General features: G+C 38.3%; 1 protein-coding gene across 1 annotated transcript in view; it reads right to left on the bottom strand.

Annotated features, from left to right (window-relative positions):
- Window positions 1-12143: 12143 nt before the first annotated feature.
- Window positions 12144-26925, bottom strand: part of LOC6636517 (BTB/POZ domain-containing protein 7) — a 43261-nt gene continuing 28479 nt past the window's right edge. The window contains exons 2-5 of the mRNA XM_002059971.4: window positions 24438-24505; window positions 15263-15788; window positions 12707-15202; window positions 12144-12617 (exon numbers count right to left, since the gene is read on the bottom strand). Of these exons, the coding sequence (XP_002060007.1) occupies window positions 12474-12617; window positions 12707-15202; window positions 15263-15640 (3018 nt within the window). The 5' untranslated portion in view covers window positions 15641-15788; window positions 24438-24505 and the 3' untranslated portion in view covers window positions 12144-12473. The remainder of the gene's footprint in view (window positions 12618-12706; window positions 15203-15262; window positions 15789-24437; window positions 24506-26925) is intronic.

Consider the following 26925-nt stretch of genomic DNA (forward strand, 5'->3'; position numbering starts at 1 on the left):
ATCTGGTGCTTTATTAAAAAGCTTTTATAAACTGTGCAAAGTTTTATACCAAAAAAATTGTTTGTGTACTAATAATTGTTTTTTGGATATATCTCCAATGTTGTCTTTATCGGCTTCTCCAAGCATCTGTCCAATTACCTCTGTTTCAACCCCTGTAGTAGTCCCTATAGAGCCCGCATCTGATCCCATCCCAGTTAATCAAACTGTGTCAGTCCCGTCAGCTCCTGGCCGCAAAGGTAGACCTGCGCGCAATCTTGCCCAGTTTGTTAAAAACAATCGTTTTGCCTCTTTAGCTACTTCAACTCCTATATTACCTGCAGCCCCATCACCGCCTACATTAACGGTAGTTGCGCCTCGTAGGCAAGTTTTTGTGTCTCGACTTTCGTCGGACACCACTTCTGAGTCATTGGCAGCCTATATTGCTAGCAAATCTTCTGCTAGCGTGTCAATAACCAAATGAAATTTCTCTACCTCTTGTGAAATATCATCATTCAAAATAAATGTTTCACATGATATATTCCCAATCATTCGTGATCCCAAAATGTTGGCCTTCACACATGATTGTTCACGGGTTCAAGCCTAAAAAGCGTAACCAGCCTGTCACCCTTCCAGTCCCTTCAGTACAGCGTACCATTTCTGCCCCAAAAAACTAACTTCATCTTCTGACCAAATCTTTATTCATTATCATAGTGTTAGAGGTCTCATTTCAAAGCTTAAAAATCTTTTCATGGCCAGCATTTCCTTCGACTCGGATATAATAGCATTTTCAGAAACATGGTTAAGCTCAACCATATGATTTTGAGGTTTTATCGAATAACTATATACAATATAGAAATGATCGGCCGACTGGAGGTGGTAGGGTGTTAATTGCCGTTAAAGCCGCTCTCTAGTCAAAACTTTGTAGTTTTAGTATGCCTACTGTCGCTGAGATTGTCTCAGTTAAGGTGTCTTTTCCTACACGGCACATCTATATAACATGCTCTTATGTCCCTCCTTCTTCTGATATTCAAGTTTATATGAAACATATTACTTGTATTAAAGAAGTTTCTTCAAACGTGCTTGATAATGAACTATTTATGGTGTTGGGTGATTTTAATTTGCGGAACATCTATTGGTCATTATTCACTGCCGAAAATTATCTAGTGCCCTCAGCACAGCACGATTTTATAGACTGCATGCTTAATCTTTCGTTGTTTCAAATCAATTCAATTTCTAATCATTTAAATAGTACACTTGACCTTGTATTTGTTAACGACTACCTTATTTCTAATGTGTCTAGGTCCCCTCCTTTATCTCTTCCTGAGGATGTCTATCATCCTACTTTAGAGATTGCAATGCTCAATTGTAATCCTTTCATTTCGTGCTCATCAAACAATAAGCCCCGCCATTACTTTTTCAAGGACCAAGAACCAACCAAGTCAATTCCTTCAACTACTTTTTCAAAAGCACCCTGGTTTACTCCCAGATAATCACATCTAAAAAATGTAAAATCTAAATACTTTAAAAAGTCTGGTTCGTGTACAGACTAGGCTTAATATTCCATAGCCATGTCGAACTTCTTTCTTCTTAATTCTCAATGCTATGTGAATTATCTAACTCGTTGTAAAAGGCAATTTGGCCATAATCCGAGACAGTTTTATAATTTTTTAAACTTGAAGCGTTAATCTTCAAGTTTGCCATCTTTTTTTCTCTCGGGATGTATAAAGCTAGTAATGACTCTAATTCTGCTAACCTCTTTGCTAATTTTTTCCAATCAACTTCAGTCTCTCCTAATATCACCCTAAACTCCCTCTTAGATGTGTGTATTCCCGAGTCAATTCCTGCGACTACTTTTCCAAAACCACCCTGGCTTACTCCTAGATTATCACATCTTAAAAATGTAAAATCCAAATATTTCAAAAAGTTTAAAAAGTCTGGTTCGTGTACAGACTTGGCTAAATATTCCATAGCCAAGTCAAACTTCTTTCTTCTTAATTCTCAATGCTATGAGAATTATCTAACTCGCTGTAAAAGGCAATTTGCCCAAAATCCGAGACAGTTTTATAACTTTGTAAGCTTGAAACTTGTTTGCCATCTTCTTTTTCTTTCGGGATTGATACAGCTTGCCATGACTCTGATTCTGCTAACCTCTTTGCTAATTTTTTCCAATCAACTTACTTTTCAGTCTGTCCTAATACTTATTCTTACCCTTATACTATTTCTTCCTCTAGTTTTATACCTCCTCCCATTTCACATACCTCTCTTCTTTTAGCTAAAAACTCTTCAAAATCTTCTTACTCTCCTGGGCTTGACAATATTCTTAGTTGTCTACTCAAGGAGTGTAGTTCTCCATTGCTAAAGCTTTTTAATCTATCCCTTAAAACTTTTGTCTTTCCATCTCTTTGGAAAGAATCTTATATCATTCCTCTTCACAAGAAAGGTGGATATACAAAATTACAGGGGCATCGCAAAACTGCCCGCTATTCCTAAATTATTTGAAAAAATAACCACTTCGAATTTGCAGCATTTCTGCAAATCAGTTGTTTCCCCTGTTCAGCATGTTAAGTAAGGCGTTTGACTCTGTGCACCATGACATTTTACTTTTTATACCCTGAAGCCATTAAAAATGGGTATAAGGGTATACCCACATTGTATTTGTGCAAACTCCAAATGTATGTAACAGGCAGAACGACGCATATCCGACCCCATAAAGTAGGATCTCAGAACCTATAAGAGCTAGAGTCTTGAAATTTTAGATGTAGGTGTTCCTAGTGCCTGCGCAGATCGAGTTTGTTTCCGATAAATCAATATCGATATCCTGTTTTATGGGCAATATTGGTAAATAATAAGAGCTAGAGTCACCAAACTTGACACATAGCTTCTAAAATAGAATATATATATGCATTTGATGTTGGAAGAAGAGGGTTCAGGGTATCCCCTAGTCGGGAGCTCCCAACGAGAAACTCTTACTTGTTAAACTTGACCGCATAGGTTTCCCTCCGTATCTGTTGCTTTGGATTAATTCTTATTTAAAAGGTAGGACCCAAAGAGTAATGCTGAGGCTGACTACCTCTAAACGGGTTCATGTTACTTCTGGTATTCCTCAAGGCAGTCATCTTGGACCTTTACTCTTGACTCTTTTTTTCTTCCCTCTGTTATATCACATGCCCGTGTACTCATGTATGCGGACGATGTCAAACTTATTCTATTATACACTAATCCCCTACATCATTCTCGTCTACAAGACGATTTGAACGCGATGCAACTTCGGTGTTCGGCCAATCAATTGCATCTTAATTAATAGCACGCGAAATTTTTATATATAATAATAAGAGCTTGCAAGCAGGTAGCTGACAGCCGACTTCACTATGCCGGAACCAGCGCGTGCTTCGCTAGACGCTACACGGACATCAGCTCGCTTACATACGTTGTATGTTACATCCTAGTTCCCGCGCAGATTATTTCCGATAGTCGATAACTTACTCCGTTTCCAAGCAATCGATAAAAATCGATATCGATATCCTGTTTTCTTGGGCAATTTTAGTAAATAATAAGAGCTAGAGTCACCAAACTTGACATATAGCTTCTTAAATAGAATATATGTATATATGCATTTGATGTTGGAAGAAGAGGGCTCAGAGTATCCCCTAGTCGGGAGCTCCCGACTAGAACCTCTTACTTGGTTTTTTTTTTTGCTGGTGTGCTTGTTGAGTAGAGTCGACAGCAAGTAATTCGGTCAGTTGCAAGTTCGAACCCTGCCATGGGAACTTTTTTTTTTATAATTTATTTGGTGTTTGAAAAGGAGGGTACAGGGTATTCCCTAGTCGGGAGCTCCCGACTTGAATCTGTTTCTTGTTTGAACTAGGGAACGAACAATTTGATCCTCAGTTAACTGATCATGGCAAGACACATCTGCGTCAATATTGGCATATTCGTTCCAATTAATATGCGATTCGTACCCCACCTCTTCAGAGACTGGTTCATTTCCTTTAACAGAATCACCGCATAAACGCATTGATCAGTTCAGAGCAACAATAATAATATGAATTGCTTACCTTTTCGAAACAATTGTGAATTGTTAACTCTTTTACTTTCTTCCACCCATGGTCTACAAAATGAGGAACGTCCAGCAACGACAATATTTTTAAAAATTTATTTGTGGTTTTTCCACAGCTTACAGCAATCAGCTGTTGTTTGAATTGGTCAACGTACATTGGTACGTCTATACTCTAGTTTAAAAGAGTGAATGATGTCTTGGTCTAGAGGTTGAATTAAAGCCGTTGTATTTGGTGGAATAAAGCAAAATTTGATGCTTTCGTAGTCTTTTACACTAGTGTGACTTGTTACGTTGTCAATAAAGAACAATATTTTCCGCCTTTGGTTTTTCATTTCAACATCAAGTTGGGTGGTTATTTCTTCCCAAAACTGGCTTGTCATCCATGCTTTCTTGTAGGCGTAAGGATCAGAAAGAGTTCTTAGTTGAGAGTGAATGACGTGTTTTACCTGTGCTCCAAGATTTTTATATATTATTGCGCTTTAATCCCGCTTTTTATTTCTAAATTTTGCATATCTGGTGCTTTATTAAAAAGCTTTTATAAACTGTGCAAAGTTTTATACCAAAAAAATTGTTTGTGTACTAATAATTGTTTTTTGGATATATCTCCAATGTTGTCTTTATCGGCTTCTCCAAGCATCTGTCCAATTACCCCTGTTTCAACCCCTGTAGTAGTCCCTATAGAGCCCGCATCTGATCCCATCCCAGTTAATCAAACTGTCTCAGTCCCGTCAGCTCCTGGCCGCAAAGGTAGACCTGCGCGCAATCTTGCCCAGTTTGTTAAAAACAATCGTTTGCCTAGCTACTTCAACTCCTATATTACCTGCAGCCCCATCAGCGCCTACATTAACGGTAGTTGCGCCTTGTAGGCAAGTTTTTGTGTCTCGACTTTCGTCGGACACCACTTCTGAGTCATTGGCAGCCTATATTGCTAGCAAATCTTCTGCTAGCGTGTCAATAACCAAATGAAATTTCTCTACCTCTTGTGAAATATCATCATTCAAAATAAATGTTTCACATGATATATTCCCAATCATTCGTGATCCCAAAATGTTGGCCTTCACACATGATTGTTCACGGGTTCAAGCCTAAAAAGCGTAACCAGCCTGTCACCCTTCCAGTCCCTTCAGTACAGCGTACCATTTCTGCCCCAAAAAACTAACTTCATCTTCTGACCAAATCTTTATTCATTATCATAGTGTTAGAGGTCTCATTTCAAAGCTTAAAAATCTTTTCATGGCCAGCATTTCCTTCGACTCGGATATAATAGCATTTTCAGAAACATGGTTAAGCTCAACCATATGATTTTGAGGTTTTATCGAATAACTATATACAATATAGAAATGATCGGCCGACTGGAGGTGGTAGGGTGTTAATTGCCGTTAAAGCCGCTCTCTAGTCAAAACTTTTTAGTTTTAGTATGCCTACTGTCGCTGAGATTGTCTCAGTTAAGGTGTCTTTTCCTACACGGCACATCTATATAACATGCTCTTATGTCCCTCCTTCTTCTGATATTCAAGTTTATATGAAACATATTACTTGTATTAAAGAAGTTTCTTCAAACGTGCTTGATAATGAACTATTTATGGTGTTGGGTGATTTTAATTTGCGGAACATCTATTGGTCATTATTCACTGCCGAAAATTATCTAGTGCCCTCAGCACAGCACGATTTTATAGACTGCATGCTTAATCTTTCGTTGTTTCAAATCAATTCAATTTCTAATCATTTAAATAGTACACTTGACCTTGTATTTGTTAACGACTACCTTATTTCTAATGTGTCTAGGTCCCCTCCTTTATCTCTTCCTGAGGATGTCTATCATCCTACTTTAGAGATTGCAATGCTCAATTGTAATCCTTTCATTTCGTGCTCATCAAACAATACCAACAACCAAGAACCAACCAAGTCAATTCCTTCAACTACTTTTTCAAAAGCACCCTGGTTTACTCCCAGATAATCACATCTAAAAAATGTAAAATCTAAATACTTTAAAAAGTCTGGTTCGTGTACAGACTAGGCTTAATATTCCATAGCCATGTCGAACTTCTTTCTTCTTAATTCTCAATGCTATGTGAATTATCTAACTCGTTGTAAAAGGCAATTTGGCCATAATCCGAGACAGTTTTATAATTTTTTAAACTTGAAGCGTTAATCTTCAAGTTTGCCATCTTTTTTTCTCTCGGGATGTATAAAGCTAGTAATGACTCTAATTCTGCTAACCTCTTTGCTAATTTTTTCCAATCAACTTCAGTCTCTCCTAATATCACCCTAAACTCCCTCTTAGATGTATGTATTCCCGAGTCAATTCCTGCGACTACTTTTCCAAAACCACCCTGGCTTACTCCTAGATTATCACATCTTAAAAATGTAAAATCCAAATATTTCAAAAAGTTTAAAAAGTCTGGTTCGTGTACAGACTTGGCTAAATATTCCATAGCCAAGTCAAACTTCTTTCTTCTTAATTCTCAATGCTATGAGAATTATCTAACTCGCTGTAAAAGGCAATTTGCCCAAAATCCGAGACAGTTTTATAACTTTGTAAGCTTGAAACTTGTTTGCCATCTTCTTTTTCTTTCGGGATTGATACAGCTTGCCATGACTCTGATTCTGCTAACCTCTTTGCTAATTTTTTCCAATCAACTTACTTTTCAGTCTGTCCTAATACTTATTCTTACCCTTATACTATTTCTTCCTCTAGTTTTATACCTCCTCCCATTTCACATACCTCTCTTCTTTTAGCTAAAAACTCTTCAAAATCTTCTTACTCTCCTGGGCTTGACAATATTCTTAGTTGTCTACTCAAGGAGTGTAGTTCTCCATTGCTAAAGCTTTTCAATCTATCCCTTAAAACTTTTGTCTTTCCATCTCTTTGGAAAGAATCTTATATCATTCCTCTTCACAAGAAAGGTGGATATACAAAATTACAGGGGCATCGCAAAACTGCCCGCTATTCCTAAATTATTTGAAAAAATAACCACTTCGAATTTGCAGCATTTCTGCAAATCAGTTGTTTCCCCTTTTCAGCATGTTAAGTAAGGCGTTTGACTCTGTGCACCATGACATTTTACTTTTTATACCCTGAAGCCATTAAAAATGGGTATAAGGGTATACCCACATTGTATTTGTGCAAACTCCAAATGTATGTAACAGGCAGAACGACGCATATCCGACCCCATAAAGTAGGATCTCAGAACCTATAAGAGCTAGAGTCTTGAAATTTTAGTATAGGTGTTCCTAGTGCCTGCGCAGATCGAGTTTGTTTCCAATAAATCAATATCGATATCCTGTTTTATGGGCAATATTGGTAAATAATAAGAGCTAGAGTCACCAAACTTGACACATAGCTTCTAAAATAGAATATATATATGCATTTGATGTTGGAAGAAGAGGGTTCAGGGTATCCCCTAGTCGGGAGCTCCCAACGAGAAACTCTTACTTGTTAAACTTGACCGCATAGGTTTCCCTCCGTATCTGTTGCTTTGGATTAATTCTTATTTAAAAGGTAGGACCCAAAGAGTAATGCTGAGGCTGACTACCTCTAAACGGGTTCATGTTACTTCTGGTATTCCTCAAGGCAGTCATCTTGGACCTTTACTCTTGACTCTTTTTTTCTTCCCTCTGTTATATCACATGCCCGTGTACTCATGTATGCGAACGATGTCAAACTTATTCTATTATACACTAATCCCCTACATCATTCTCGTCTACAAGACGATTTGAACGCAATGCAACTTCGGTGTTCGGCCAATCAATTGCATCTTAATTGTTCAAAGTGTATGTTTATGACATTTAAAAGTACTACACCTTATCTTTTCAGTTATACAATCGACAGTATCCCTTTGCAACGTATACTAACAGTAAAGGATCTAGGCGTTATTTTTGATTCTAAACTCTGTTTTAATCTTCACATAGATACCATCGTTAATGAGGCAAAAGGTATACTTGGATTCATTAAACGATGGTCTAAAGAGTTTGACGATCCTTTTATAACAAAAATTCTGTATATCTCTCTTGTTCGCCCTATCCTTGAATACTGCTCTTGCATCTGGTCTCCACGTATAACAATAGCCAGGATCGTATTGAATCTGTTCAGAAGTAATTTATGCTTTTTGCCTTACGAGGTTTAAATTGGGACCCTAATCTTCGGTTGCGATCCTACTCCAGCAGGCTGCTTCTTCTCAACCTTCCGTCGTTAACCAATCGTAGGACAATTCTCGGTGTTGTCCTTCTACATAAGTTGATTGTTGGCGACATAGATTCTCCTTTTCTGCTAGGGCGTCTTCAATTCTCCGTTCCAGCTAGACCAACCAGAAATTATCGCCCCTTATTCCTATCTACGTGCACAACAGAATACGCTATGCACAATCCTTTTCGCGTGTTACGTAAAAATTTGTATAGATTGCATCACGTTTTCTCTACCGAACTTTGTTTATCTCTACCCCTAATAAAATCGTTGCTTTCAGGATACCTTCGGGAAGTCACTGACCATTCCCAGCTATGAGCAAGGGCATAGCTTGCCGGAAAAGGTGAACAAATTTACCCCCACCGAGGTCGGTGATTTTCCACTACTTTTCTCTTTGTCCTATCTACTTAACACTCTTTATCGAACTTACATTTCTTTACTTTATTAACATTCTACTTACTTTCTTTTTTTTTTATTTACTGTATTTAATTAATATAGCAAGTAAAGATTGCTTTTAAATTTTTTAATTTTAATTAAGAACACTTTTTTCCTACTTACAACCTTCTGCTTAGATGTAGGCTCTAATAGCGTTATTGACAAAATTAGCTGTGAAAAGTGGCACAGCTGGCCGGACTGGCAAATAAAACACCTCCATCGGTCGGTGATGCTATTTAGAAAATTGTATTCTTTAACTCGGCTTTTAGCATATAATTCTATTATCTATTATATAATCTATTGAATAATGAGGAAGACACTCGTTTTGTCGACCATTAATAAATAAAAATATATAAATAAAAAATAAATAGTAATAGTTTGATCCGTTTTGTCTGTCTTCCGTAGGTTCGGGTTTCTGCAGTTTCTATTTTTGGCAAGTGTGACAACGGAACTGAGACTTGGGTTCACGGAACGAATCTAATCACGTTCAATAATTGGGCTCTGTTCAACGAAACTAAGTACTTGAATCGCAACAACGTCCAGAGAAAGTTCCCCGGCATCACGGCATCTCCCCTTATGAACGTCACCGGCCACCAAGACGTGCTGAGTCTCCCTTACCTTCATCGCCTGAATGAACGTAACTTGGAGATCATCAAGGAAGTCAAGGACGAAATTGGAAGCGTCGACAGCGTGGTAATAGCCTTTTTGTTGGGTGCTGTGTGTTGCACCATAATTTGCACCTACCGTCGGTTCACCAAAAACATGACATTGGCCAAGGAGATTGAGAATGTGATCGCCGAGATAGGAGCGGCCGAGAGCGACCCCAATGGGATCACCATAATCCCCATTAATCGCAGGTGTACTAACTGTTAGACAACATTACGGATAAATTGACAATAAAACCAAGACTGAGCAAATATGTAGATGACCTGTTTGCCATAACGGACAAAACATAAGCACATCAAATTCTAAAAGAATTGAACTCGTTCCACAGACACATCAAATTTACAATTGAACTAGAAAAAGACGGGAAATTACCATTTTTACACGCTTTAGTAATATAATGTGCTAGGGAAAATAACAAGATAGGGAAAATAATCATAGGCACAACAAAATCCAAACTAAAAACAAGGATTACTCATAAATAAGACTTCAAATTAAGACATCAAAATAATATGCAGAAAACAGTACTTATGACCCACTGTATGAAAAGCAAACACACATAAAATTGCATGCAATAACAATTCTACAACAAGAACAACACTACAACAAACGACACACATTAGAAATGTTACACATAATTAACTTACCAACAAACAAACGACTAAACTACAAGGCAGACACGGAAAATTGCGCTCACTTGTTAAGACTTTGAACAGCCAACAGCCAAATTGCATCTCCACGTCATAAAGCACAGACGTGTAAAAAAATGTATGTTAAATATGGCAAAATTATTGTTAAATGTAATATAATTTAATTTTAATTGTTTTTTGTACCTTGTGTTAGTACCCTGAAGACGGTTTGCCCAAAGACAATATAAACACTAAGATGAGTAACGCCATACAACAAAATGCTACTAAGTATGCAGCTTGATTTTTTGAAAATTGAGAACGAAAACGAAATCAATAGCATTGCGCTATCACAGCCAAGAGAACGAAAAAGCTAAAAATAGAATTTGCTCTCAGCTTCGGCTCTATGGGCGCCGTGCAAGCAATTATGTTTGTATGCGTGTGAATATACATACATACATAACAGCATATTTGAATGTGTTGTTATTCACTGCTCTGGCAAAGTCTCTGGCTGGCACAGAAACAATTTTCTTAGTTTTTTAGCGCAGATCACGACCTACTCCAAATTTCTGTTGATATATGAATGCATTTTGTGTACTGAGGTTGGCTCCGTACAAAAAGATTTGTATTTTTAAGTCGATGCAAATATTTATGTAATTTTTTATATTTGAAATAATTAATAAAATTATTATTATTTCAAAGATACATTTAATAAATTTTTTTTTTTATTTTATTATTTTTGTTGTTCGAATTATAAATAACAAAGTACGCAGGGAACACCGCGAGGTGACTATTATAATTATAATGGGGTCATAACTAAATATAACCTTCGGGTATTTTCTGCGGAGCCAACCTTAGTACACAAAATGCATTCATATATCAACACAAATTTGGGATAGGTCATGATCTGCGCTAGAAAACTAACAAAATTAATTTCTTGCCAGCTAAAGCCAGAGCAGTGAATAACAACACATACATACATACATACTTTAAAGATCTTATGCATGTATAATTCACGCATACAACGAAAGGTGCACGCACGCTATTGGCTGAGACAAGAACTTTTCTCGAGCATACACTGTCAAAAAAAAAAAAGTGAAATCAATCTATGTGTGCTATTTTCTTATTGCGCAAGAAGCGCCTTGTGTAAAAATTATATAAGTTCTTAAACTTTCCTGTAAAATCAACCGTTTATATCTAGGATATTATATCATTTAAATAAAGCATGCAGTTCATGGATAAAGCACAAGCACATTGCGTCGATCGTAAGACTAAACTTTTTCGCTCAATGTACTTCGAAAACGAAGCGACGCAAAGCAGCATCGACCAGCTTTGCTGAGGGCAGGCTGGCGACTAACTTCGTAGCTCGTGTCAGCATCAGCAAGCCGCGACTTCGGCATTCGTTCGTCTGGTCTTTGGGGAACGAACAACCAGTCGGCAGGCATGCTGTACGAAGCCTCAAAGGCCAGATGAAAGCCCAGGCTAGAAATTTAGCGTCCCATTCAAATGTATAGGCGTTACTCATCTTAGTGTTTATATTGTCTTTGGTTTGCCGATGTACAACCGAAAACTTTTCGAGGCACAATACAATAAAATTGTTTTCACTGTTTTATTTAAACAAACCCGAAACTCGACCCAGCCAACTATTTGATTTTTAACACCTTTTCAAAAGAGCAAAACGTACAAAAATATAAATTTATATGTATTAATTGGAACGATAAAAACGGTCAATGTTTTTCTTATTTAATATATCGTTTTAAAACTTAAATCAAAGAGAAACCAAACAAATATTAAAAAAGAAACAACTAGAATACAATATTATATCAATTGCAATGCTGTTTGATAGAATTCAAGAAAGATGCTCATGAATTTGTTTGTATGTAAATGTTTACAGAAATTCTTGCAATTCAACTGAACTAAAACTGAAATGAAACATATGTATGTATATATACTATTCAAGAAGCTACATGTCAATTTTAGTGACTGTAACTACAAAACCATTAGAGGTTTGCTCAAAAAACAGTATTTCGATATCGAATTTAATCAATTACTACAGGGCGAACAGACATGACAAGATAGGCTTTTTATAGAGTCAGAGATGCTTCCTTCTGCCAGGTACATTTTCACAATACCCTTTCTACACATGTTTAATGAGTTTAGTTTAGTCTTGTTTCCAATTTTTGTAAACGCTTTTGCGAGCTAAAGATAAATATTCTATTTTATTATATATGTTTACATAGCTGTTATTTATTTGATTAATATAATAAAAAAAACTAGGTGTACATTTAATTGCGACAGACGTTATGTTAATATTATTCATTACTCTTTTGTACATACGCTTTGCTTACATCAAAAGTGTAAAATAACAAATTATTGATGTTAGGGGCGTACATTTTTAGTAAGCTAAATTTCTTGTTTCTTAATGCTGACACTCTGCTGACATATCATATTTCCCTCGATATTTTTATGTTAATTTTCTTTAGAATGGAGTGCTTAAATCAAGCGCCATGTTGGGAGCCACTTGCCACCTCTAAAAAAACCTAGATGGCCCAGAATTGAATGCGGCTGAAGGTGGAACCTGTGGACTAGGCGAGTGTTGTTCTTGTCGCAGAATGTCAAATGGCGAACTTGCACGCTGCAATATGTGGTGGAAATTGCCTTCCGGTAGTTGATGCTGTTTAAATTAAATTAAATTAAATAAAAAAAATTAAAATAAATTACATTATTTTAGCAAGTAATTTATAAGACATTAAAAAAACTCACCTGTAAGTTTCGTATAGTTATCACACCAGCTGCACTATTGATGATATGCGGAGTCGGTCCATCTCCCAAATCAAGTTGTAAACTTTCTGACATATCTCTGTTGCTTTCAATTGGACGACTGCTGACGTTACTCATGCAACCTGCTTGTTCTGTGCCAAGTTGAAGTTGACCCAACGATGCAGTAGCCATGGCCACATCAGGCATCATGTCAGAAAGGTGTCCATTGCCAGTGTCTAAACCACAAGCACCGCTCTCACGCCTTCTGACAATGCTCAGCGCATTGCTGTGTGGAAATCTAAAATCACCTTCTGTGATTAATGCCGGCAATTCGTTACGATGGTTCACCGATGTCGTTAAACGTGCATAGCTGGACTGAAGGGCCGAGCCGGGATTGCCTGCCAAAATACTCGCGACACCTAGTACGCTACTTGGCTGCTGACGGGGAAAAGTCAAATTTCGACTGTAGCATTCATGTACACTATTTGCACCACATGCGGATGACACTGATGAGGTCGACAAAAAAGGAGCTGTAACGGCAGTTTGGCATACAGAGCCGGTAGCTGCCGGCGACGGTGGCGGACTTTGATTTTCATTTTCTAACAGGCACTCTTCCGTAAGTGTACTCGGTGGAACTCTTTCATCTCTACTCCCATGGTTAGTTAATAGGGAGGTCTCTAACAAATCAGACACTTCATCGGGCAGATTGAATTCTCTAACGACACGAAGGCGAATTTGACGATCGATTTCATGTTTTGATGACAGTGGCAGTAGTAACGCCCGTTGGCACATTGGGGATTGACGAAGTTTATGCTCACGCTTACGCATTGCAGCAAGCGTATGACTATCTGGTGGTGGTATAGCGGTAGGTTCAAGTTTATCCCCATTCTCACCAATAATACTACAAGTCACTCCAGAAACAAAGCTGTTATTTGGAGTAGAGTTCATGCGTGAAACCATATAAAGGGTATCCGGAATGTCAGGAAAATGTCGGGATCGACGCATGCGCATGAGCTCAATTTGATGATGAGACGAGGCCATTCGATCTTCCAATAAAGCCTTTACTTCCTCAAAATACGGCATGAAAAGACGTGGCCGTACAAATAGACCTTGATTTTTCCCACCCCGTATCCATGCGTTTATTCGTAAATTTTCGCGCTCGTCGCCAATCATATGCGATGGCGGTGTGCTAACAAGACCACGGCGTATAGCTTGACAAAGAACCTCACTGTTTGGCGGTAAAACATGATCCATTCTTACTAGAGGCAGTAGTTCCGAAAGTATTTCACGCAACTCAACGTCACTTAAATCGCGCTTTCTTACACCCTTCCGCGCTACGGAGTGAGCGGTATGCGATAACAGGTTTGGCTCGCGATCTTCCATGCGCCGAATAAGCTCCTGTTCCCCCCACTTTAAAACAGCCTGTAACACTTCCAACTCGGATGCTTGTAAGAAGTTGCTTTGTAATATATGTACTAGCTGTGCTTTATCTAATTGATTAAGCACTGGTGAGGAGCTAACTGCAGTAAATTCTTCGCGTAAATACTGGCATGCTTGACGAAACACCCAAGCGGAGCCATGTGGTTGACATCCCCATTTCAAGACCATTGATAGAGTATCAAGTGACAACCATTCAAGTATTAAATCTTCACAGCCCTGTGCTAATATATCAAGTTCTAGAAACCGGCCTATTTGATATAACTCCATAGCTTCCTCAAGAGTTGTAGGTCGTACACGACCAGTGTTGGTTAATGCGTGAACCTCACCAAGGGAGCCGGTCGAGCATCCAGTTCCTGCACCACGCAGTATGAGTGCCAAGTCGACTGTATCTAAATATATGGCGTGCAGTAGCACACGCGCATATCTTTTCGGTATAACGGTCTCATCAAGTACGATGCGTGTGGGTACATGTATAGAGCGCTCTACATACTCGTCAATGTTCCGCGTTCTGCGAGCAATAAGATTACGGAAGAAAGGTGAACGAGCACTCAAAATTGCTTTATGACAAGGAAGTTCAAGTTTTGGCCTAAAGCCGTACTCGGAATTAACCGAATCTTGACGTAAGTATTCGTTTGTGCCTTCTGCTGTAAACACGAGAGCGGCGTCTGCATAATCGCCGGTTTCCAACAAATAACGAAGATCGTGTTCGAGGGGGTTAGGCGTGCCAAAATCATCACCAAGCTGACGCAACAAATTGATATTAATGGTCGGATCGTGCGGACAAAGATCTCCGGTATACAAATAACGAAGCAATATAGAAAATATTTTTACATCAATAGACGACGTAGGAAGCTCAAGACATATGCGTGCACCAAATCCAGGACAGCCAGAAAGCAGCTCTCGAAAATATGTACATCGTGAGGATAATATAGAACGATGAACAGGAAAAATGGATCCACGAAATACAAGATCACAATCCGTACAGAGATTTAAATCGTAAAGAGCGGCCAAATCTTGTTTATATGTAGTGGCCGGGGGTCGTGCCAATTCTGCTTGTACCTGTTTGTAAAATATAACAAAATAATAAGAGGTGCTTAACAATATCAGTCGCTTATTTACCGATAAATCCCTTAAAGCAGCCAACGCTTCAAACTCCTCACAGAGCGCTGCCAATTCAAGAGGTGTCCAGTCAGACACAAAGTCGCGTAAAACACGCGCGTGATCACAGGCTTTTGAGGAACGTCGACGGCGTATGAATTTGCGCTTAAGTGTCGCAAAACCCGTAACTCGCTTTCGCCTTTGATCGCGATGATAGTGCGCACCGCTATAAATGAAACTTGGATCAGGGCCTGCGTTGGTTCCAATTGAGCCCGTTGAGACTATACTTTCAGTGTTTGTCGACTGTAGCACGTGTCCGTTTCCATGATCACTGCTAGCACCTGCACTCTCAGTAGTTGTGGCCAATGAATAACCAACGCTAGATGTGTTGGACCCCATTTCCTTGCGGAAAATGTTGAAAGCCGCAGAAAGGGTTAATAGCCGGAAGTTCTTCACACTTCAATTAATTTAACTAAATAACAATTTATTTGAATAATGTTGCATTTTCTTCATCTTATCAATTGTAAATATTGAATCAGTGGAGTACCTGGAAATAAATATGAAGATCTTATTAGATTTTATAAATAAACATATTGAGCCTTCTAGCCGTGAGAGCTCGACTAGCAGAACCCCTATTCCATACCTGCCAGCGGACCAAAAATTCGCAAATGATATCGCATACTGTCGAAATGCGAGACTTAACCCGACAAAACTCTTGCAATCGTATCGGAAAACGATAGCAACATGATTCATTTGTCGTTCAGTTTTTGTAGAAGTAGTAGTAGATTATGACGGTATAGAAATTGTCTTTCAAATTGTGGCTTAAGTTGGTGGGCAGTTCCAATTGGTTTATTTATTTGATTAATAGCTATGTTGTGTAGGCGTGGTGGCGGCAATAGTTTTACAAGAAAAGATTCTTCATATCAATATACTATTTAAAAAGCTACGTGTCAAATAACCACTCTAGCTCTTATAACTTATAACTAGAATTCGGTATCGATTTTTATCGATTGCTTGGAATCGAGGCAGGTTATCGACTAACGGTAACGAACATGTACTGCGCTGGTACTAGAAGAATAAGCAGACGGCCATTTCTGGATCGACTCGGCTATTGATGCTGATCAAGAATATATGTACTTAATGGGGTTTTAATGGGCTCAGCATGTTTTTGCCTTTATGAGCAGATTAAGGACACCTCGATCTGTAATCCGGTCCGTAAAATTAAGACAACAAAACATTATAGTATAAGTTTTTGTAGCCGCTTTATTATATGTGAAAACAAAAGAATCTTCTAAAGCTGCAACTTTACGAATGAGCTCATCTCCATTAATATTGTAGGATTAAGTAAATTATATGTTTTCGATAATTGTAATGATAAATTTTAGAAAAGTCAGTATACAATGAATCAATTGATAAACTTACCATTGCCAATAAAAGGGATTTCAACACACGTCTTCTGACAAGTGTCTAGACGAAACACTGGAAAGAATATTAACATTCAACACGCTCACCACACTGATCAACAAAAATGGCTGCTCTCTCAATAAATTCTCTTTAGAGAGAGGATAAACCACTGAGCCCCCTATTTTACGCAGATATGTGGGTTGTATGGGAATTCCGAAAGTAAGTAAAACAATAATTAGAGAAAAAAAGGAAAAATGTAGACATACACCATAAGGCGGTTCGCTGTCAACCTAATATTAGCCAGGCGACATCATTTACATAAACAATTACATTTTATGTAGTTGGAGTTGCTTCCTTCTGCCTTTTACATATATTTGTATAAAGCCAATAAAAAGGATCCGTATTTCGAGCTTTCGATGCTATAAAAATAATCCCATAGCCATGTTTTGTACTGGACTGGCTCCCCTTTTTATCTACGACAAGCTTAACTTGTTTACACTAAGTAGAATGCTCTTTTCAAATTATATTGTATATATAAATAGTAAATTGTATCAGATATACAAGAACGGTAGAAAAAAAATTGTTTACATGTTCCGTGAACTTTGCTTCCACTTTTCGTTCGATAAATCGATCGACCTAGTGCTTGCGTATGTTATGCCAATTTAGTTGTAAGTAAGAGAGACACCGTATTCTGCACGAGGCTCAAGGTCAGTGTTTTGTCTTATGCTGCCGGCGATGCCTTGCGGAAACGCAAATTCAGCTTATTGTTTCTGTTAGCCAGCTATGTCGGCTGTAGCTTGTTTCATAATTAGTGTAGATTTCAGTTTAAATTTACCGCTTAAACAGAGCACCAGCTTTCGTAATTATAGCATTTATTCTCCGGACAAAGCCGTTAAATTAGATAAGAATTCTAATATAGTGCCCGAACATAAAACCAAACCACATCAGAAATGGATCCGAACTAGAAAAGCCCAGAAATAGAATGAAGATCCCATGAAACCGTGGTTATAATTATATATAGACACCCTACCAACACAGCAAAGCCCCGTACTACTGGTGCACATGCCGAAGCTTCACAACCTCCAAAAAGGTAGAACACGTCAGGTATGACGGAACAGAGACACCAGCAAGTAGGCAATGTCACTTAAAGGGTATAAAACCGCAGCCACAGCCGTGGTTGCTGATATCCTGTCGAACGACGTTGGCTGGCAAAATATTAGAAATATTAATTGATATTGGTGCAGAAAAAACAAATGTGAAACCCCTAAAGAAATTTAATAAGCTTTGAGTTCCAGCGCGGCTCCAGTAAAGTAAAAAAAAAATTATTTTAAAATGTTTGGAAAATTTTTTCAATCCCAATTTTCCAATTTTTCCAAGTCCCATTCTTTCTATTAGTCACAGTCAGTATGCTTCATGATAGGCTTCGACCTGCAGGCAGAAGTGACATCAAACTTACGCGACAACAATATCAATTACGGTACACCACTTCTGAGTCATTAGCAGCCTATATTGCTAGCAAATCTTCTGCTAGAGTGTCAATTACCAAATTTAATTTCTCCACCCCTCGTAAAATATCTTCATTCAAAATAAATGTTTCACATATGTTCCCCATCATTTGTGATCCCAGCCTCCGCACATGATAGTTCAAGCCAAAAAAGCGTAACCAGCCTGTCACCCTTCCAGTCCCTTCAATACAGGGTACCATTTCTGCCCAAATAACTAACTTCATCATCTGACCAAATCCTCATTCATTATCAGATTGTCAGAGGTCTCATTTCTAAGCTTAAAAAACTTTTAAAAGGCTAGCACATCCCTGAATGGGATATATTTGCATTTTTAGAAACATGGTTAAATTAAACCTTATGCGATTTGAAGTTATTTCGAACAATTTCATTGTGCATAGAAATATTTGGCCGACTCGAGGTGGTGGGGTATAAATTGCCATTAAAGCCGCTCTCGAGTCAGAACCTTTCCGTTTTAGGACGCCTACTGACTACAATCAAACGATTGTTTCAGTATTCCCCAAACAAATAAAAAATTACGATAGAGTGCCGAAAATAAATAAAGATCCAAATATCAAAACTGCAAATGTGCAATTCGCACACAAGCAAAAACTGGGAGCTGTCAAGGCCAGTGCTGTCAATAACAAAGTCGAGGGGCCTACAAAAATAGCAGCTAGCTTGAACAATTGTAAGGCTGCCATAGCAAATAAAAACTTAAAAACGGATACGTCCTTGCTTCCCATGCATACAACACACGCAGCAACACCTACACCAGTCATGCAGCAATTAGCAACATCCCATCAGCAGCTTATTCCATAGTCAAAAGCTATCCATTGCAGGGTCTGCCAGCCCCGCTCATGGATGCACCTGTTAACAAGATCGAGGCGCACCTGTACACCTCTGAGAGATGGAGATAGACGCAGTTATTACTAGTCTAGCAATACGACATTTTGAGCACAACAACAACCACAACTACAGCCAACGCGTCCGTCAGTAGCGGCTGCAGGACCTCGGCCTGCACTGGTACAAGCTGTGCCGCATTGGAGCCCATTGGAACACGCCCAAAACCACCAATGAGGGTTTCCATCCTATACCGATTGCTACACATAGCGCTCAGAACTGCTTCCCGGCACCGGCATCTTGTAGCGCTCATAGCAGCCAAAACCTTGCTCTGCGGACTCTAAGGAGCGAACGTAATATATCAGCCTTTCAGGAACCGCTGATCAAATAGCAAACGGTGGTCTCTAAAAAACGGCGAAGATCAACGCTAATGGCCGAAGCCGTCAAGAAAGTACCCACAAAAAATACGAAAGCCAGCATGGCAGGTGAAAGTTCCCCAACAAATGGAACAGATATGCTGAAGTTTCTTGGTGGAACAAGCCTGTGACATCGAAGACGACGACATGGGAAACTCCTTAGAACTAAGAATTCAAAGTCTTCCCTGTGGCGCCCTGAGAATAGACACTCAGAGCCATTATTCGCAAGCTCACTGGGGTCAGGGTTCAAGCACTTCCGCTTCAAGACCGTATCGCGCAGGGATACGTAGGAGACAAAGCGAAGGTGCCTTTGCAACACACGGCCACTTTGTGGCAAACCTTTACAACCCGGGGACAGGGCTACCCACAGTTGACGCCGGTGTTGAGCTCACCAACGATTCGCCAAGTCGCAACTACTGGTATGTGATGTGATCTTAAGCAGACTCCTAACAATAAGAACGCGCTGCTCATTGGCAAGGTTGGCAGCGCTTGAATATCAGACAATCGGCTATTAATGTCGATCTTGACAGCCGAGGGTGCCGAGGCTGCAGTTTAAACCCTATTGCATCAAGTACATGCCGCGGCTGCTAACACTGCGCCGGGACATATGTACTTTGAGCTTACAAGGCAACTTTCAAGGCGCTTCCCACCATCCACCAACAAGCGACTAAGGGGGTACCATCCGTCCACACGACCACAGGATCGACAGGATCTATCGTAGCGCTAACAAGGTCAGGAAGGAGTTGACTATTCCGAGAAGAAAAGCCACAGACACCATGCTGAAGGAAGCAACGGCAGTAAGAGCTCAAAATTCACCTTGTGGAAACTTACCAGCGGATACAAACGGCAAGCCGCGCCAAAACCTTCGCGAGCAACCTAGAGGAGCGTTTCATGCCGTCTGAGACGGCATCGCATGGCAGGATACAGCGGGCCTCGCAAATCACCTTCCCAGAAGTGAAGCAGGAGATGAAGAGAGCATAAAAAACAACAAACTCGCTGGGGACGATCGGTTGGATAACCAGACAATCAAGCTGCTGATATAGAAGGCGGTGCTTTCTCTCGTCACCATTTTTAATGCAGCTTTTCGGCTAGGTCACTTTCCAGTGGGCTGGAAGAATGCACATATGATACACAAATTTAAATAGCTTTAAATGAAATAGCTTCCTGACTGAGAGGACATTCAAAGTGGTGCAGCGTGGCGGTTTCATTCAGCGGAATGGTACATTCACACATGAGACATATCTGTTTATGTCCTCAGAATCCTACTGAGGCGAAGAAGGAGGCTTAAAAATACCTATCTTATAGACCTGGCCAACCGACGCCTTTAGTGAAGCATGCAGACCCTCAACAAAATAATCTAGACCTAACAAAATAAACATGTACATAAAACCAAGGCTACTGTTAATATGAAACCCTGATCCTCATGCGAATAAAAGTTGCTTAACTACAGTAACAGCATATCAGTGGTATATAAAAGAATTTTAAATCCCAAAACAATAAAATGGTGTGGGTGATTTTAATATACCTAACATTTCTTCGTCATTATTACTCTCCCTTCAGCATCACTTTGTAGATTGCATGCTAGACCTTTCGTTATTTTAAATCAATTCAATTTCTATGTGTTAACAATTATCTTACTGCTAATGTGTCTAGGTCCTATCAATTAGCGATTTCAGAGGATGTATGTCAACCTTCTTTAGAGGTTGCAATGTTTAATTGCAAACCTCTTATTTCTCATTCGTCATTTATAGGACTCGGTTAATATGATATTCATGTTTTTTTATAACACCGTGAACTCCCTCTTAGGTGCTTGTATTGCCCATTCAAAACTGCTTTTTTAAAGCCGCCTTGGTTTACTTTCAGACAATCAAATCAAGAAAATATTAAGTTTATTAAAAAGTTTAATAAGTCTAGTTCGAGATTGTCTTACTCGTTGCAAAACGCAAATTGTCCAGAATCTGGAAAAGTTTTATACATTTTTGTCAATCAACTTTCTCCCCTGCCTGTCCTAATAATAATTTTTACCTTTCTTACCTTTTCTTTCTACTATAAATTCTTTAAAATCTTCTTACTCTTACTCAAAGAGTGTAGTTCTTCCTTTCTTCGTCTATTACCAAAGCGTTTTAAACTACTTATCTCTTGAATCGTCTGTCTCTTCTTCTCTTAAATTATTTGGAAAAATCAGTTATCTCCCCAGTTCAACGTGGATTTGTTAAGAATGAGTCAAATTTACTCTTTTCATAACTGATCTTCCCTAAATTATATCGCATGCCCGTGTACTTATGTATGCGAACGATGCGAAATTTATTCTTTCATACACTAATCCCCTATATCATAAGTTGAACGCTATGCAACCTAAGTGCACGGCCAATCAATTGCATCTTTATTGTTCAAAGTATATGTTTATGACCTTTCATCGTGCTGAAACTTATCTTGTCAAATATACAATCGACAATACTCCATTGCAAATCACCTATCATCTATCTTTATATAGGTATCATCGTTAATGAGACCAAAGGTGTACTTCGATTAATTACAAGTCTCTTGTTCGCCCTATCCTTGAATAGTGATCTTGCATCTGGTCTCCGCAGTATAATAGCCAGGATCGTATTGAATAAGTTCAGATAAGTGCGGTTGCCACAGTACTCCAACAGACTTCTTCTTATTGATCCGTCCTTAACCAACCATGGGACGATCCACGGTGTTGTCTTCCTATATAAGTTTTTTGTGGCCGACAAAGATTCTTCTTTTCTGTTCGTCTTCAATACTCTGTTCCGTCTAGACTTACCAAGAATTACCGCCTCTTATTTTTACCTACGTGTACAACAGATTACGCAATGCACAATTCTTTTCGTGTAGTTTGTAAAAATTACAATAGTTTGGTGTTGTTTTCTCCACCGAACTTTCTCTCCCCTTTAAGAAAAACGTTGCCTTCAGGATACTTTCGGGAACTCATTTACCATTTCCAATTATGAGTAGGGGCGGGGACAGGGTATAAATTTCCCCTGGCGGGTCGGTTATATCCCATCACTATCTATTTATCCTATATACTTAACACTCTATATAATATAAATTTGCTAACATTATCAATCCCTTCTTTTTTTCTTTTCTACTTATTCCATTTTCTTTAATATTTTAGTAAATAACGGTTATTTTTAATTTCTACTAAAGAACATTAAGTTCTTCTACTTCTTAGCTGTAGGCTCTGATAACGACACTCACAAAATTAGGTGTGAAAGGGAGCTCAGCTGGCAGTATGGGCCAATAAAACAGCTCCATTGATGGGTGATGATATTGAAAATCGTGTATTCTATTAAGTGTTTTAGCATTCAATTCAACAAATCCTTCGCGATTATTATTTTTCGTAAATGGCTAAGTTAGCTAATGATTGTGTGGGGTTCATTATATGAATAAGCTGTATCAATCTTGTCCAGACCACTATTTAGTCGGTTTCTGTAACTTTCGCTCCTAAAAATATAAAACCAATTTATGATTCAAATAATGGAATGCTTATACTTATGGTGTCGTTTTTCGTAGTCGTAGTCTGCGTTTAGCAAGGTGGAAGACCTTCCAGTTGCAGCGCCAACTACGCCAAGTACGATGGTGGTTTGGTGGCGCCAAAAAAGAGCCAAGTTCCAGGCACGAAAATTAAAAAAATAATAATAATTGAGGTGTTTTAAGCAGCGCAGGTTTCAAGGGAATTGCAAGTTGCTTCATTGTTTTCCTAACGAACGTTTGTTATTGAAATTTTTAAGTCGATACGTAAGATGTCCATTTTGCAGGGGAAAGCGCGAATTCTGATCTGAGCAAGGCCAATCTATTTTCCAAACATAGAGGAGTAGCTCTATGTTTACAAAAAAATCATCTATATTCACATCAGTGCATTTGAAAATTCCCATCAATAGCATTATCCCTACTCAGGGACCTTAACACAATCAAGCGATTACAAAATTTAGAGAATTTGAGAGAATTATTATATATAGGCTAAATCATTTACACAGCTTCATTATTACACCAACCCAGCAGCGTAGATCCGTAAACGCAAACCTTTATTATTTTACTTCTATCTGTTCCGGCCAAATGGAAAGATATCATCATTCCTCTCCATAAAAAAGGAGTAAAAGGAAAAAAGGAGAGTGATGCGTAAATCTGTCAGAATTAACTTGAAATTCCTTCTCTATTAATTGATGGTATTAAGACAAGAACACAGACTGACGTCATCTATACTGAGTGTTTTCGCTTTAATTAAAAACTTCTTGCTACATTACACACTATATTTTTTCGGTTCCCAATCAATCTTCTTTAATTCATTTCAGATTACCCAAATTAGAGAACCCAAAAATTATCTTTCAGAAAATTAGTTTTTAACGCAGCATCTCATCCGATAGCTGATGGCTCGAAACACATGTATGGTGTTTTTCGTACAAATGTCACCCATCGGCTTGTGTCCACAGCTACCGGAAAAGCAAAAGAGAAAAAGAGAAGACCTGCTGTGTGAAGAAAGTTGTAAGCTGCAGTCGAAGGCTGAACAGAATGTCACGATGAATAGGCTTTTTAGGCTTTGGAGATTGTTTTTGTTTTTGTTTTTGTTCTTGTTCCTTAAAACTTATAGCTTATTATGTAGTTGAACATTAATAGCTGGTCGATCTAGTCATGTCCATCTGTCTGTATTCACATGCTACACAGAAGATGGCAAGATGGACTTGGCTGTTAATGCTGACCAAGATTATACCTCTTGAGGTTGGACATCCATGTTGCACACATTTTTACATTTTAATTACACATTGAAATTGGGTACAAAGTACGAAAATATTTTAACCAAAGTTTTTTATAGAATAAATTCAAATTTTGTTGATATCAATATATCCATTTACAAAAGATTGACAAGTGCATCAAACTAGCTATGATAAAAACAAACTGGAGTATCAAGGCAACATTCAACAACAATCCATTTTCGGCGATCATTTAAATTAGTTCGCATAAGAGTTATAAAACTTACAGACCAAGCTATCGTTAAATTATTTCTTAACTTACGTGGCCAACATTTTCCTACGTTCGTTGATGGAATCAAAATTCATTTTTCTAATAAGTTTCACCAGTAACTGTAAGAAAAAACAAAAGCGCTCATATAATTTTTGCCATTTAAATGTAATCAACATATAACAAGTAAGAGGTTCTAGTCGGGAGCTCCCGACTAGGGGATACCCTGAACCCTCTTATTCCAACACCAAATAAATTAATAAAAAAAAGTTCCCTTGTCAGGGCGCGAATGCAACTGACCGCATGTCTTACTGTCGACTCTACTTAACAGCCACACCATCAAAAAAAAATAATAATAATACTTTCCCCGGTAGGGCTCGAACTCGCGACAGACCGCACCATTTGCTATGCCTCTACTCAGCAGACACACCAACGATTAAGTACTTATGATAAAAAAAGGAACTAAAATAACATTACAAAAAAATATGCAATTACCATCCTATTAGAATGCGAAGCAGACGCGCATGAATGTGTGTGTGTACATGTATACAGAAATTCTTAAAGCTGCTGCCCCATTCAATTGCGCAGTTGCATATAACTATGGTTTTTCTTAACCGATCTTTATAATATTTTCTACAGTATATCTTATTGTACCATAGAATGTTTGTGTATTTTGAAAAAATCAATTGCATTTTAATTGTGGTTTAAATTTGTTGGCAATAAAAGTTGCGTTATTAACTTGATTTATAGCTCTGGGGTGGTAGCGGGGAGGTGGCGATAGGTATGAAATGAAAGATATTGAAATATCTATAATATTCTAGAAGCAACATATCATGTTTGGTGGCTCTATCTTATTATTTACCCAATTTTCTAAAAAAAACAGGATGTCGATATCGATTTTCATCGATTGCTTGGAAACGGAGTAAGTTATCGATTATCAGAAAACTCAATCTTCGCGGGAACTAGGAGCATCTACATCTAAAATTTCAAGTCTCTAGCTCTTATAGGTTCTGAAATCCTTGAGCTCATACATACGGACGGACGGACAGACAGACGGACATTGCTAGATCGACTCGGCTATTGATGCTGATCAAGAATATATATACTTTATGGGGTCGGAGATGCTTCCTTCTTCCTGTTACATACATTTGGATTTTGCACAAATACAATATACCCTTATACCCATTTTTAATGGGTTTAGGGTATAATAACATATATAAGTGATTGGTGATCAACGCAAAAAAAAAAATGCATCCCTCCTTGATGAAAATGAGGGTCAAGAATGTGGTAGGTGACGTTTCGAGCTCAAATCCAGGAATCTATATGAAAAATCTTTTAAGATGTGAATCCCACTTTTCGCAGAATCCAAACTTTTTTGGTACAACAACGATTCAAAGAATTGTTGAGAGTAGTTTTAAGTTGTGTCCGATTTACTTCAAACTTACATTGGAAACTCCACCCGCAGCAGTGGTAAATTGGAGAAAAACGTTTGTTTCAAAATCAATTCAAATCATTTCGAGAACATTTATTTTATACGTGCCACGGGCTATAATAAAACTGGCTTTTTGAGAATATACGAATAATCTATAGCACAAATGCACTAATGCCAAAAATTTAATTAAGATCGGTAAGGAAACATAAGAGTTCTGTTTGCGGCAGCAAGCGCAAATTGGAAGAATTTATGTATATACATTTGAGAAAAAAAAAATAGCACCACTACCACAAGCAAGTTTTGAATAGTTGCCACAGCCACATTTTTAACAGTAAGGAAACTTGAAGCACATTTTTAGAAAGGGAAGACTCTTACAAACATGGAAATAAAAAGAAAATCATCCTATTGATTAACGTTCTTAAGTTATTTAAGAAAATGTGCTGAAATTGATAAAATTAGCCGAAAAAAATAATAGCACCAGTTTTCAAAAATCGACTTAAAATATAAAAAATGGCGAATAAGTGAGGAATTCATTTTGAACTATTAATACTTAATCTATATTCATCATTTAATATTTAGTACAGTGTCTTTTATTAGCAATAATAGCTGCACAGCGTCTTTGCATGGAATCAGCTGAGTCCTGGCATCGTTTTAGGGGAATTTTGAACCAGGACTCTTTAATTTCTTCCCAAAGTGATCCGATAGTGGTTGGTTTGGAAGCAGCAACTGCCTTCTTGACGTCGGACCACAGATTTTCGATGGAATTCAGGTCAGGCGACTCAGTAGGCCACTCCAAAACGTTGCCAGAGTTTGCCCTGAACCACTGCTTTGCTTTCTTGCTGGTGTGTTTGGGGTCATTGTCCTGTTGAAAGACCCGTACGTGGGGCATTTCGTATTCTACAAAGGGTAGCATAACTGTCTCCATGATATTCACATACACGTGCTGATCCATGATGGTTTTCTCCAATGTATTGGACCTACTCCATTGTAGGAAAAGCAGGCCCATACCATTACAATAAACCCTCCATGCTTAATGGGTTTAGTGGTGTACTCCATTGTTGAGATGTCCAATTTGCATGATCCCTGGCAGTCTTCATGCACTTAGTAATA

Source organism: Drosophila virilis, unplaced genomic scaffold, assembly GCF_030788295.1.
Source record: "Drosophila virilis strain 15010-1051.87 unplaced genomic scaffold, Dvir_AGI_RSII-ME tig00001562, whole genome shotgun sequence".
Classification (NCBI taxonomy): Eukaryota; Metazoa; Arthropoda; class Insecta; order Diptera; family Drosophilidae; genus Drosophila; species Drosophila virilis.